The 13,762-nt window shown below is 50.8% G+C and overlaps 1 protein-coding gene and 1 long non-coding RNA gene across 3 annotated transcripts in view; one reads left to right on the top strand and one right to left on the bottom strand.

Annotated features, from left to right (window-relative positions):
- dpy (dumpy) overlaps positions 1-13,762 on the top strand; it is a 386,475-nt gene that overhangs the window by 200,104 nt on the left and 172,609 nt on the right. For both annotated transcript variants that reach the window (XM_070093949.1, XM_070093948.1), the window contains exons 29-32: positions 2,348-3,133; positions 3,762-4,859; positions 7,351-7,494; positions 8,305-8,445. In XM_070093949.1, coding sequence (XP_069950050.1) covers positions 2,348-3,133; positions 3,762-4,859; positions 7,351-7,494; positions 8,305-8,445 — 2,169 coding nt within the window. The remainder of the gene's footprint in view (positions 1-2,347; positions 3,134-3,761; positions 4,860-7,350; positions 7,495-8,304; positions 8,446-13,762) is intronic.
- LOC138853954 (uncharacterized) overlaps positions 1-13,762 on the bottom strand; it is a 113,311-nt gene that overhangs the window by 83,128 nt on the left and 16,421 nt on the right. The window lies entirely within an intron of this gene.

Here is a 13,762-nt window from a genome sequence, read left to right as displayed (position 1 = left end):
GCCCCTGCAGGGTGTACATGCACCTCTGTGTGTGTACATGTACGTATGTACCCCCTTCAGGGTGTACATGCACCTCTGTGTATGTACATGTACGTCTCTAGCCTCCTTGGTGTTCATGGTCGTGTGTGTACATGTTTGTATTAAATCTGTGTGGCTGACTGATTAGTGTACATGGTCGTATTGTTGGTGTACATGATCATACTATTGGTGTACATAGGGTGCTTGGTGTACATGGTCATATGGTTGTTATACATTATGGTATGGTTGGTGTACATGATATGGTATGTGTACATAGTCGTATGGTTGATTTGCATGGTCGTATGGTTGGTGTACATGGGTGTATTAGTATACATTTGCATATGGCTGATGTGAATGGTTGTATGGTTGGTGTACACGGTCGTATGGTTGGTGTACATGGATGTATAAGTATACATTTGCATATGGCTGATGTGAATGGTTGTATGGTTGGTGTACATGGTTGTATGGTTGGTGTACATGGTCGTATGGTTGGTGTACATGGTCGTATGGCTAGTGTACATGATCGTATGGCTGGTATACATGATCGTATGGCTAGTGTACACGGTCGTATGGCTGGTGTACATGTTCGTATGGCTGGTGTACATGGTCGTATGGCTGGTGTACATGGCCATATGGCTGGTGTACATGGCTGTATGGCTGGTGTTCATGATCGTATGGCTGGTGTTCATGGTCGTATGACTGTTCACGGTCGTATGGCTGGTGTACATGATCGTATGGTTGGTGTACATGGTCGTATGGCTGGTGTGCATGGTCGTATGGCTGGTGTGCATGGTCGTATGGCTGGTGTACATGGTCGTATGGCTGGTGTACATGATCGTATGGTTGGTGTGCATGGTCGTATGGTTGGTGTGCATGGTCGTATGGCTGGTGTGCATGGTCGTATGGTTGGTGTGCATGGTCGTATGGCTGGTGTACATGGTCGTATGGCTAGTGTACATGGTCCTGTGGTTGGTGTACATGGTCGTATGGCTGGTGTACATGGTCGTATGGTTAGTGTTCATGGTCGTATGGCTGGTGTACATGGTCGTATGGCTGGTGTACATGGTCCTGTGGTTGGTGTACATGATCGTATGACTGGTGTACATGGTCGTATGATTGGTGTACATGGTCGTATGGCTGGTGTTCATGGTCCTATGGCTGGTGTTCATGGTCGTATGGCTGGTGTACATGGTCGTATGGCTGGTGTACACGGTCGTTTGGCTGGTGTACATGGTCGTATGGCTGGTGTTCATGGTCCTATGGCTGGTGTTCATGGTCGTATGGCTGGTGTACATGGTCCTATGGTTGGTGTACATGGTTGTATGGCTGGTGTTCATGGTCGTAAGGCTGATGTACATGGTCGTATGGCTGGTGTACATGGTCGTATGGCTGGTGTACATGGTCCTATGGTTGGTGTACATGGTCGTATGGCTGGTGTTCATGGTCGTATGGCTGGTGTACATGGTCGTATGGCTGGTGTACATGGTCCTATGGTTGGTGTACATAGTCGTATGGCTGGTGTTCATGGTCCTATCGCTGGTGTTCATGGTCGTATGGCTGGTGTACATGGTCCTATGGTTGGTGTACATGGTTGTATGGCTGGTGTTCATGTTCATAAGGCTGGTGTACATGGTCGTATGGCTGGTGTACATGGTCCTATGGTTGGTGTACATGGTCATATGGCTGGTGTTCATGGTCGTATGGCTGGTGTACATGGTCCTATGGTTGGTGTACATGGTCGTATGGCTGGTGTACATGGTCGTATGGCTGGTGTACATGGTCCTATGGTTGGTGTACATGGTCGTATGGCTGGTGTTCATGGTTCATCAGGCTGTTGTGATACATGGTCGTATGGCTGGTGTACATGGTTCAGTGTGGTTGTGACACATGCACCCTCATGGTCACTATGGTTGGTGTTACATGGTCAGTGAGGTTGTATGGCTGTGAGGTGTGATACATGGTCAGTGTGGTTGTGTATGGTTGGTGTGACACATGGTCGTATGGCACCCTCTGGTTGTTACATGGTCATCCTCAGTGTGGTTGTGATACATGGCACCCTCAGTGTGGTTGTGATACATGGCACCCTCAGTGTGGTTGTGACACATGGCACCCTCAGTGTGGCTGAGACACATGGCACCCTCATCAGTGTGGTTGATACACATGGCACCCTCAGTGTGGTTGTGATACATGGCACCCTCATCAGCGTGGGTGATACACATGGCACCCTCAGTGTGGTTGTGATACATGGCACCCTCAGTGTGGTTCAGACACATGGCACCACGGCCGGCCACTGGTTGCATGCTGACATTGGCCTCTCTCTCACACTTAGATACTCAGTGCACGCTTGACACAGACTGCCCGCCGGCTCAGGCATGTATCAGTGGAATGTGTAAGGATCCGTGCACGCTGCGAGGCGCGTGCGGGGAGCGAGCTCTCTGTCATACCGTGGCGCATGCGGCCATCTGCTCCTGCCCACAGTGTTATGTGGGTCGGCCGCAGGTTGCTTGCCGCCCAGATCCCGCCTGCGCCACGCCTAGGCCGCCCATGGAGCCGCCCCTGGTGGGCGGGTGTGGGCGCGACGGTGACTGCGGAGAGAGTCGGGCGTGCGACGCCTCACTTCGCACCTGCTACGACCCTTGCTCCCGCGGCTCCTCTGTTTGCCAAGCTAATAAAGTGTGTGAAGTCAGGAAACACAAAGCTACGTGTATATGCAAGTATGGCTTTGTTGTCAACTCAGTGGGAGAGTTTGTGTGTGCGACAGGACCCATTGATTGCCGTGGCGACGACGATTGCGCCAGCAACCTGGCGTGTGTGAGCAACAGATGCACCAACCCGTGTGGAGTGGGCCGTCCGTGCCCACCCAACAAGCAGTGTGAAGTGCTCAACCACCGACCCGTGTGTATCTGTCTCAAGGATTGCACACCATCCATCACCATCTGCCTTAGGGACGAAGGGTGCGCTCCCACGCAGGCCTGCGTCTCCTACCAGTGTGTGGATCCCTGCGCCTCGCATGGCTGCCCTGGGGACACTCCCTGCTACGTTGAAGACCACAAGCCTCTGTGTAAATTCTGTCCACCAGGCTTTACTGTCGATCCCGACTTTGGCTGCGTCAAAGGTAAACCAGGGCGCTGGATGGCCCGCTACTTGTCTATTAACCCGACTGAGCGGTGGTGGACACTAGTGGCTACTAGTCCTGTGGTAGACAGCCACTTCGACTAACCTCCGACGTGGGACCTTCCGCCAGATGGTTCCTCTCTCTCTCCTGGACCTTCTCTCACCCGCTCAGTGACGTCACACTCGCCCTCTCATTGGTCAGCTATAGGCCAATCAGCGGGCATGCATCACGTCACTGATCAGATGATCTGTCCATCTGAGGGAGAATCATTTCTGGCGAACGTCTTCGGAGTAGACTAATATACACTCACGTCCTACAAACTTGTTTGCTAATGTCCAGTTATATTAATCAAGCGAATGTTCATTTGCAAGTCAACTTATTAACTCACACTTCAAGGTGGATCCATAACTTCTTGGTTATTTAATGAACACTGATGAGAGATACAAATTACCCTCACAAAGACGAGCTCAGGTGTTGATCACCAGGAGAACTGTGACCGTGACAGACCTTGTGACCTTAGCTCTTCACTGTTTACTGTTGTCACAGCCTGAAAACATGCAACATAAGTAACCCCTTCATATTAACTATATTTTATTCACATTTTCATATTTTGCATGTGTGTCCACAGACATCGATACTTCCACCCCCTCCACCCCCTCCATCACCACCACCAGCAGGTCCACCACGACGCCGTGTCGCAGTGATGCTGACTGCGGCACGACCAAACATACGTGTCTCCAGGGGCACTGCACAAACCCCTGCCTGGACGCCTGTGGGACACTCCATTGTTCGGTCTTTACACGCCCAGATGGCCTACTCAAAATAAACTGTGTCGACACAGTCAAAACCTCACCCACTACCACGCCGCCCCAAGACTTCGGCAAGACATTAAGACCTAAACTTCCCACTAAAACTGTAGGCTTCTTTCCCGACCAACCTCACGACACAAAGACCTTGACCTCCTTCACAACTCCGATCCCTCACACCTCCTCTAGGACACCTAACATTCCCGCAACAGGTAAACAACCAATTATTGTCATTAAAAGACCTGCAACAATCCCAGAGATCCCCATTATATTTGCGACTGATACACCAGTATCTCCAGTAACAGAGTCATCTGTCCAGCCTTCTAGCAGTCCAGTATCCCCAACAAGACGACCCAGGCCATCTACACCCCCTCCACCTTCCACACCAAGACGCCCCTTTTTCACAACATCCCAACCACTCACCACAACACAGTCACCATCACTAGCCACTGACACACACACGAATCAACCCCACACAACACTACCACCATCAGACACGCAAGTACCAACCCAACCTCATACCCTACCAGCACCACCAGTGCCAGCTACGGACACACCGTCAGAGAGACCTCCAATACGCTACACCTCTAGACCGGCTACAAAGTTCCCTCCAACGAGACCCACAATACCTTCAACACTACCAGTCACAACGCCACGACCAGTCACCACTCCCATCCCAGACACCCCTGTACTTGCCACCACCTCCACGCCGTCAGTTCCTAAAACATTGTCCCGGGTGCCGAAGAGCTGCACAAGTAGCGTGGAGTGTCCCAGGAACTTGTTGTGCCAGAACAAACGTTGTATAGACCCATGCAAGGTGTCCAGTCCATGTGGTAGTGGGTTTGTGTGTCAGGTGATAAGTAACAGACTAACATGTCAGTGTCCCACGGGGTCTGTCCAAGGCTCCCGGTGTCCCCAAGGTAATATGTGCCCCAAATCCTCCCCTTCTATGTTCAGCTTCCAGACTCGCTTGGATGGCCAGTTGGCCGCCTCGAGCCAAATTCTCAGCCAGCACTTACAAAGTTCCTAGGCTGGCAGCCCCTGTACTGACAGCTAGTAAAGTGCTTGCTGAGAATTTGTATGCCCTTGTTTCTTCCTGGAGCTTTCGGAAATTTCTAAATTTGTGGGTGTAAGATGGTTTTTTTGAGACCCTAGTGGACCTGCCCGAGATGCAGCGCTCTTGTGTGAGATTCAGGCACTGGTGGAACCCACCAGCTTGTGTAACCTTTACACTCTTGGTCAACACCCTTGACCAAGGCGCTTGTGGAGGGAAGGTCCGCCAGTGTTAATACCCTCCTCTACGAGGTTATATATGCCTCTTCCCTCCCTCCCTCCCTCCATGAGGTCTTCCCACCTTTAACATCTTAAACACCCTACTGATCCCCACTATAAACACAAAACTGCCACTGTTATTTCGTCTTTTTTGGGTATGAATGTTATATGTGCCAACTTGTGTGGTGCTATCAGCCTTCCATGTCTGTCAGCCTGACAAGTGTCTTCATCTGCTTCTTCGTGAAGTTGCTTTCAATACATTTTCTTTAATCCCGTATTCTGTGGCTTCTGACGAAATGGGAGACGCGGCTGTTACTTAACCCAGTACTAAAAGCCAAGAATCGCTACTGCTGTTGCTGTTATTATTGCTGCTTCTTGCGTAACCTTTTACTCACCATGTAGGCTTATTTGGGCTTTTATTAACCTCGTGAAGGATGCACAAGCCTTCACCCAACGCGAAAATAACAACAAATGCTTATGATGGTACAAATATTTTTGTTTGCCTGTGTTTGTGTTTGCTAACCATTTGTACTGGCCTGCGTTAGTGTACCGATCCGTGTCTGCTTGTTTGTTGTGGCATAGTTAACCCACTCTAGACGAGAATCCACCTTGTGGGGTAAACCAAGAGGGAGTATACCTGTGTGGTTTACCATGACTTAACATGGAGGTGTGACTTCAGGACTCAAAATGACCTGGAAGTTAACACACTCATGCATATCAGTGGTTGACTTCTGGTTTATCTCCTGCTCGTTTATCCCAGTGGCTGCCTTTTGGTTTACTCCTTTGGTTTACCTCAATGCACTTTGTGGTATGGTGCATGGGTTGGGCGAGCATGTATTGTTTGTATGCAAGTATGCCTGAGTTTGTTTGTCTTTGTTAATTATGTGTTTTTTTTTCACAGGAACAAATACATTGTTTGGTTTACCATATAAGAACACTGTTAACTGTTACCCCCCTATTTCTGTGTCACTCTGTTAACCTGTATCTCCGTACCCCTCCGTTAACCTCCCATGTGTCTCTGTTGGCTACCTCGTTACCCTACCCAGTAACACTGTTAATAACAGACTAGAGAAACAGTACCTAACTATTACTAGTAATTAACAAGCTTCTTGTGGAACGATCGCCCAGTCTAGAGATTTACAGAATACACAGAGATCCCCCAGGGTTAAGGGATTAGTGATTGGAGTATGGGATTAAACCGCAACACACATGGATTACATTGGATTAATACAGTATGCTTCTTGGATTAGAGGGATTAGGATATTTGCTCATCCACGAGACACAGATTGTTCGTATGCTTTTGATGTAGATAAAACCCAGAGTGTTCACTTGTTCTGTAGAAGAATGTAAGCATGTTCGTCAGTGTTACAGCTGAGCACCAGCCTGTTCATTTGTAGTTTATACTGCTTGTTCGACAGTGTTACAGCTGAACACCAGCCTGTTCATTTGTAGTTTATACTGCTTGTTCGACAGTGTTACAGCTGAACACCAGCCTGTTCACTTGTAGTTTACACAAATTGTTCAAGTGTTACAGCTGAACGTGAGCCTGTTCATGTGTATCTAGCATAACACTTGTTCACTTCTTAGTTCTGAACAAGATCCCTCCATTTCCACACCCCCACACCTCTCCTCCATAGCACAGTATAGAAGTATAGCTGCACAGTACTGCACTGGCTTACTTCACCCCCAGTTTACACCACACCGAACAACACGATGGAAGACTTAACTACAAATCAAATTTATAACCATAATTAACAAAGTTTTTCCACATTCTGAAATATTTTGAGATATAGTCTTGAGTGTGAGGAGGCTTAGTTTGGTCTCCTACCATACTCAGGACGAAGCTTGGTGGGTCTGGGCATGTGCCTGGCCAGGGACCCACCAACTTGTGATGAGCATTTGCCGAGAGATAGACAATCAGTCGTCTTCTTGGCTATGACATATAAATGCTCGGTGGCCTCCCTGGCCAGCAGCATGCGCCATCGACCTCCAACCTTCAGCCAAAGTTCAATTCTAAAGTACTTTCTCTCCATCTTCTGTATCATCTTGCTGCCACACTTCCTCATTCACCTGAACTGATGTGTGGTGACCTGTGTTGTGTGGCTGTGACCCCGTGATGACCCTGTGTTGGACGAGCAGCTGTTGGGTGCCGTGATGACTCTGAGTGTCCAGCTAGCCAGGCATGTATCAACGAGAAGTGTCTGAACCCATGTGTGGCTCGTAACCCATGCTCTGCCAAGGAGGACTGTAAAGTGGAGAACCAGAGGGCCACTTGTCTCACTGGTAAGTGCCGGCACACGGTGCCAACACTTCATCACTGCTTAATAGGCACAAGCACCTTTTCAAGGTATTTATCCACCTATTTGCACGTGTATTTGACTTGGCACTTACCTTTTATAAGTGTTTGGTGACACTTTAAGTAGTGTAAAGTGTCAGAGTAGTTAAGTAGTTAACAGATGAGATCAAAATACGGAACATTGTACAACTGAATATCTTTCTATATCTTTCCTTTCATTATTTTTGTCTTTACTTTATGTTGGTGTTTTGACTTTGTTATCTTGTTTCTGCTATTTTCTTGTTATTATTTATCCATATTTTCATCTGTAGTCAAATTTCTGAACTCTTGTGATGAGAGAATCAAGAGGCAAGTACCTTGTTCTCTGTCACTTAGTACAAACTTAAAGTATAAATCCCAGGCTCTTGCTGCTGGTTTCCCTGAGAAGGTAAACCCTTCCCTCCCTTCCCTGCCATGAATGTAAACCTTTTCTTCCCCACCCTGCCATACAGGTAAGCCCTTCCCTCCCCACCTTAGCATGGGGATACATTCCTCCCCTCCCCACCCTGCCCTCTTTTCCATTACCTTCATGAAACTTGTGGGTCTACGAGTGTGTCAGTGTCCCTTCCTGCGATAGTCTTCCCCCTGTAAGTATCATGTTTCCCCCACGAGAGCCTTGGCTTACCCCTCATCCCCACAACCTCCTGAAATACAAGGCCATGATTGGCTAACTGGAAACCTCCTCCTTCCCCTCCTTCTCCTCCTGTCTCTGCTGCTGGTGGTGGTGCTGGTGCCCCGTCTTGCTGTACCTCCCACAGTCGGGTGTCGCAGCAACACTGACTGCCCCAGCGAGTACGCCTGCTACAACAAGGAGTGTCTCTCTCCCTGTGAAGTACGAAGTCCTTGTTTCACCTCTGAGAGATGCGAAGTTCGTGATCACATCCCCTTCTGTATCTCAGGTATTATCTCCTGGCCCTCTGTTCCTGCTGCTGCTGCTTCCCCAACCCCCCGCCCCCAACCAACCCCAACTACCATACCCCCAACGTGACGCTAACGATATTCCCTGCCTCCTCGTTACAAACTCCCATTATCAACTGACCTTGCCACTCCCATAGCGATAGTTATAACGCATATAACTCATTAAAGAAATGCAAAGCTAACAGAGAATTAAACTTTGTATTTTTTTTATTAAGACGAAGTGTATTGGTGTGTTCCTGAAGGGAAGGCCGTTCCTTCCTCCTCTCCTCCCCCTCTACCCTTACTCCCCAGCAACCCCCCCATTTATCTGCCTTGCCTTCCCCTCCCCCTCCCCCCTTCCCCCACCCGTGCTGCCGTTCCTTGACTAGTTACTCCCTGACCATCTCCCACCACCCCTGTGATATTCCCAGACCAGTGTCCCACCACCACCCCTGTGGTATTCCCAGACCAGTCTCCTACCAAAACCCCTGTGGTATCCCCTGACCAGTCTCCCACCACCACCCCTGTGGTATCCCCTGACCAGTCTCCCACCACCACCCCTGTGGTATCCCCTGACCAGTCTCCCCCCCCCTGTGGTATCCCCTGACCAGTCTCCCACCACCACCCCTGTGGTATCCCCAGACCAGTCTCCTACCAAAACCCCTGTGGTATCCCCTGACCAGTCTCCCACCACCACCCCTGTGTTATCCCCAGACCAGTCTCCCACCACCACCCCTGTGGTATCCCCTGACCAGTCTCCCACCACCACCCCTGTGTTATCCCCAGACCAGTCTCCCACCACCACCCCTGTTTTATCCCCAGACCAGTCTCCCACCACAACCCCTGTAGTATCCCCTGACCAGTCTCCCACCACCACCCCTGTGGTATCCCCAGACCAGTCTCCCACCACAACCCCTGTAGTATCCCCTGACCAGTCTCCCACCACCACCCCTGTGGTATCCCCAGACCAGTCTCCCACCACCACCCCTGTGGTATTCCCTGACCAGTCTCCCACCACCACCCCTGTGGTATCCCCTGACCAGTCTCCCACCACCACCCCTGTGGTATCCCCTGACTAATCTCCCACCACCACCCCTGTGGTATCCCCTGATCAGTCTCCCACCACCACCCCTGTGGTATCCCCTGACCAATCTCCCACCACCACCCCTGTGGTATCCCCTGACCAATCTCCCACCACCACCCCTGTGGTATCCTCTGACCAATCTCGCACCACCACCCCTGTGGTATCCTCTGACCAATCTCCCACCACCACCCCTGTGGTATCCTCTGACCAATCTCGCACCACCACCCCTGTGGTATCCTCTGACCAATCTCCCACCACCACCCCTGTGGTACCCCCTGACCAATCTCCCACCACCACCCCTGTGGTACCCCCTGACCAATCTCGCACCACCACCCCTGTGGTATCCTCTGACCAATCTCCCACCACCACCCCTGTGGTATCCTCTGACCAATCTCGCACCACCACCCCTGTGGTATCCTCTGACCAATCTCCCACCACCACCCCTGTGGTACCCCCTGACCAATCTCGCACCACCACCCCTGTGGTATCCTCTGACCAATCTCCCACCACCACCCCTGTGGTACCCCCTGACCAATCTCCCACCACCACCCCTGTGGTACCCCCTGACCAATCTCGCACCACCACCCCTGTGGTATCCTCTGACCAATCTCCCACCACCACCCCTGTGGTATCCTCTGACCAATCTCGCACCACCACCCCTGTGGTATCCTCTGACCAATCTCCCACCACCACCCCTGTGGTACCCCCTGACCAATCTCCCACCACCACCCCTGTGGTACCCCCTGACCAATCTCGCACCACCACCCCTGTGGTACCCCCTGACCAATCTCGCACCACCACCCCTGTGGTATCCTCTGACCAATCTCCCACCACCACCCCTGTGGTACCCCCTGACCAATCTCCCACCACCACCCCTGTGGTACCCCCTGACCAATCTCGCACCACCACCCCTGTGGTATCCTCTGACCAATCTCCCACCACCACCCCTGTGGTATCCTCTGACCAATCTCGCACCACCACCCCTGTGGTATCCTCTGACCAATCTCCCACCACCACCCCTGTGGTACCCCCTGACCAATCTCGCACCACCACCCCTGTGGTATCCCTGACCAATCTCCCACCACCACCCCTGTGGTATCCCCTGACCAATCTCCCACCACCACCCCTGTGGTACCCCCTGACCAATCTCCCACCACCACCCCTGTGGTATCCCCTGACCAATCTCCCACCACCACCCCTGCGGTCTGCCCTGACCAATCTCCCACCACCACCCCTGTGGTATCCTCTGACCAATCTCCCACCACCACCCCTGTGGTATCCCCTGACCAATCTCCCACCACCACCCCTGTGGTATCCCTGACCAATCTCCCACCACCACCCCGGTGGTATCCCCTGACCAATCTCCCACCACCACCCCTGTGGTATTCCCTGACCAATCTCCCACCACCACCCCTGTGGTATCCCCTGACCAATCTCCCACCACCACCCCTGTGGTATCCCCTGACCAATCTCCCACCACCACCCCTGTGGTATCCCCTGACCAATCTCCCACCACCACCCCTGTGGTATCCCCTGACCAATCTCCCACCACCACCCCTGTGGTATCCCCTGACCAATCTCCCACCACCACCCCTGTGGTATCCCCTGACCAATCTCCCACCACCACCCCTGTGGTATCCCCTGACCAATCTCCCACCACCACCCCTGTGGTATCCCCTGACCAATCTCCCACCACCACCCCTGTGGTATCCCCTGACCAATCTCCCACCACCACCCCTGTGGTATCCTCTGACCAATCTCCCACCACCACCCCTGTGGTATCCTCTGACCAATCTCCCACCACCACCCCTGTGGTATCCTCTGTATATCCTCTGACCAATCTCCCACCACCACCCCTGTGGTATCCCCTGACCAATCTCCCACCACCACCCCTGTGGTATCCTCTGACCAATCTCCCACCACCACCCCCCCTGGCCAGTCTCCCACCACCACCCCTGTGGTATCCCCAGACCAGTCTCTTACCACCACCCCTGTGGTATTCCCTGACCAATCTCCCACCACCACCCCTGTGGTATTCCCTGACCAATCTCCCACCACCACCCCTGTGGTATTCCCTGACCAATCTCCCACCACCACCCCTGTGGTATCCCCTGACCAATCTCCCACCACCACCCCTGTGGTATCCCCTGGTTACTTCCCAACAAATCTCTCTTAAATTTGCGGACTTGTCCTTCACCCGACTTTCCCGTCGTCCCCCCCTACCTCCCTGTCCCTTGCCCCATGCCCCCTGCCCCTGTCTTCCCTATTGTGTTGTCCCTTATGTTGTATGTTGTTGGCTGTCGCATATCACAGCATACTTGATATGTTGTGTACAGTGCTATACGTATTACCTCATATTGTGTACAGAACTGTACCCAGTGTACCTTGTATACTGTGATGTGTTGACAGCCTCCTTGACCACTATTCTGTCAAGTAGTCAGTAGCCTCATATGCCAATCCTTGCCATTAAATTGCTATACATTAACTTGCTGCCTAATAATAATAATAATAATAATAATAATAATAATAATAATAATAATAATAATAATAATAATTATAATTATATAGACCGTAACTGATTACTAAGCTTCTCATTTCTAAGTTTCTCGACTGTATTAACTCTAGTAATACCAGCAGTAGTATAAGTATTGGTAGATATTAATCTTGCTACAGTATCTCGTACTAAAGGTTGGACGTCTTCCGACAATACAGGACACTTGTGATGACTGTCTCAGGGACAACAGGACTCCACTGTCACCACAGTTACATTCTCACCACTCACACTTCTGAGTTTATTATATTGGTCATTTTTATTTTGCCCAGAATAAGTTGTGTAGTGTGAGGAGTATGTTTTAACTGGCCTGTGGTGGAGGCCGTGTCTCCTGGCAATGTTATTGGACGTTATTGGTAAACTAGTGCCGACACCCACACCGCTACACCCACACCCACATCACTACACCCACACTCACATCACTACAGCCACACTCACATCACTACACCCACACCCACATCACTACAGCCACACTCACATCACTACACCCACACCCACATCACTACAGCCACACTCACATCACTACAGCCACACTCACATCACTACAGCCACACTCACATCACTACAGCCACACTCACATCACTACAGCCACACTCACATCACTACAGCCACACTCACATCACTACAGCCACACTCACATCACTACAGCCACACTCACATCACTACACCCACACTCACATCACTACACCCATACCCACATCACTACACTCACACCCACATCACTACACCCATACCCACATCACTACAGCCACACTCACATCACTACACCCACACCCACATCACTACAGCCACACTCACATCACTACAGCCACACTCACATCACTACAGCCACACTCACATCACTACAGCCACACTCACATCACTACAGCCACACTCACATCACTACAGCCACACTCACATCACTACAGCCACACTCACATCACTACAGCCACACTCACATCACTACACCCACACTCACATCACTACACCCACACTCACATCACTACACTCACACCCACATCACTACACCCATACCACTACACCCACACCTCACCACCCTTCGCTACACCCAGGGTACTTTCCTACGCTCACATCTAACAATTCAAAGATATAAGAGTATAACTAGTTACCAACAATCACCCAGACTGGTATGATATTGAAATGTAGATAGTGGAGTGTACCAGTCAGATTACACTGCCAAACAGGCCACTCAGATGCACTGCTGAGATGTGCCACTCAGTAATATCCTTCAGAAACTATTAGTCAGGAGGATGTTACACCTGTGCACCATGCTGTTACCTTCCTCATTCACACAGTAAAGAGGTGGGGCCAGGAGCTGTGACTCAACCCCCTGCAACCACAAACATGTGAGTTCAAATGGGTGAGTATACACACACACACACACACACACACACACACACACACACACACACACACACACACACAGGGGCCAGGAGCTGAGTCTCGACCCCTGCAACCACAATTAGGCGAGTACACACACACACACACACACACACACACACACACACAACACAGTCAGATCCCTCCTTAAACAGTAAATAAGTTCTTTAAGGACTGCTTGCCAATGAGACAGAGGATTAAGACACTGCATTAATAATGACAGAAACAGACAGACAGTGACATAAGAACTAGCATGAGACATGGGCTGCCATTAGCTAGACGCTGGGTAGCCCCCGGTCTGTGG

Source organism: Cherax quadricarinatus, chromosome 44 (genome assembly GCF_038502225.1).
Source record: "Cherax quadricarinatus isolate ZL_2023a chromosome 44, ASM3850222v1, whole genome shotgun sequence".
Lineage (NCBI taxonomy): Eukaryota > Metazoa > Arthropoda > Malacostraca > Decapoda > Parastacidae > Cherax > Cherax quadricarinatus.
Note: the sequence above shows the minus strand (reverse complement) of the source record. Positions and strands in the feature narration are given on the sequence as shown.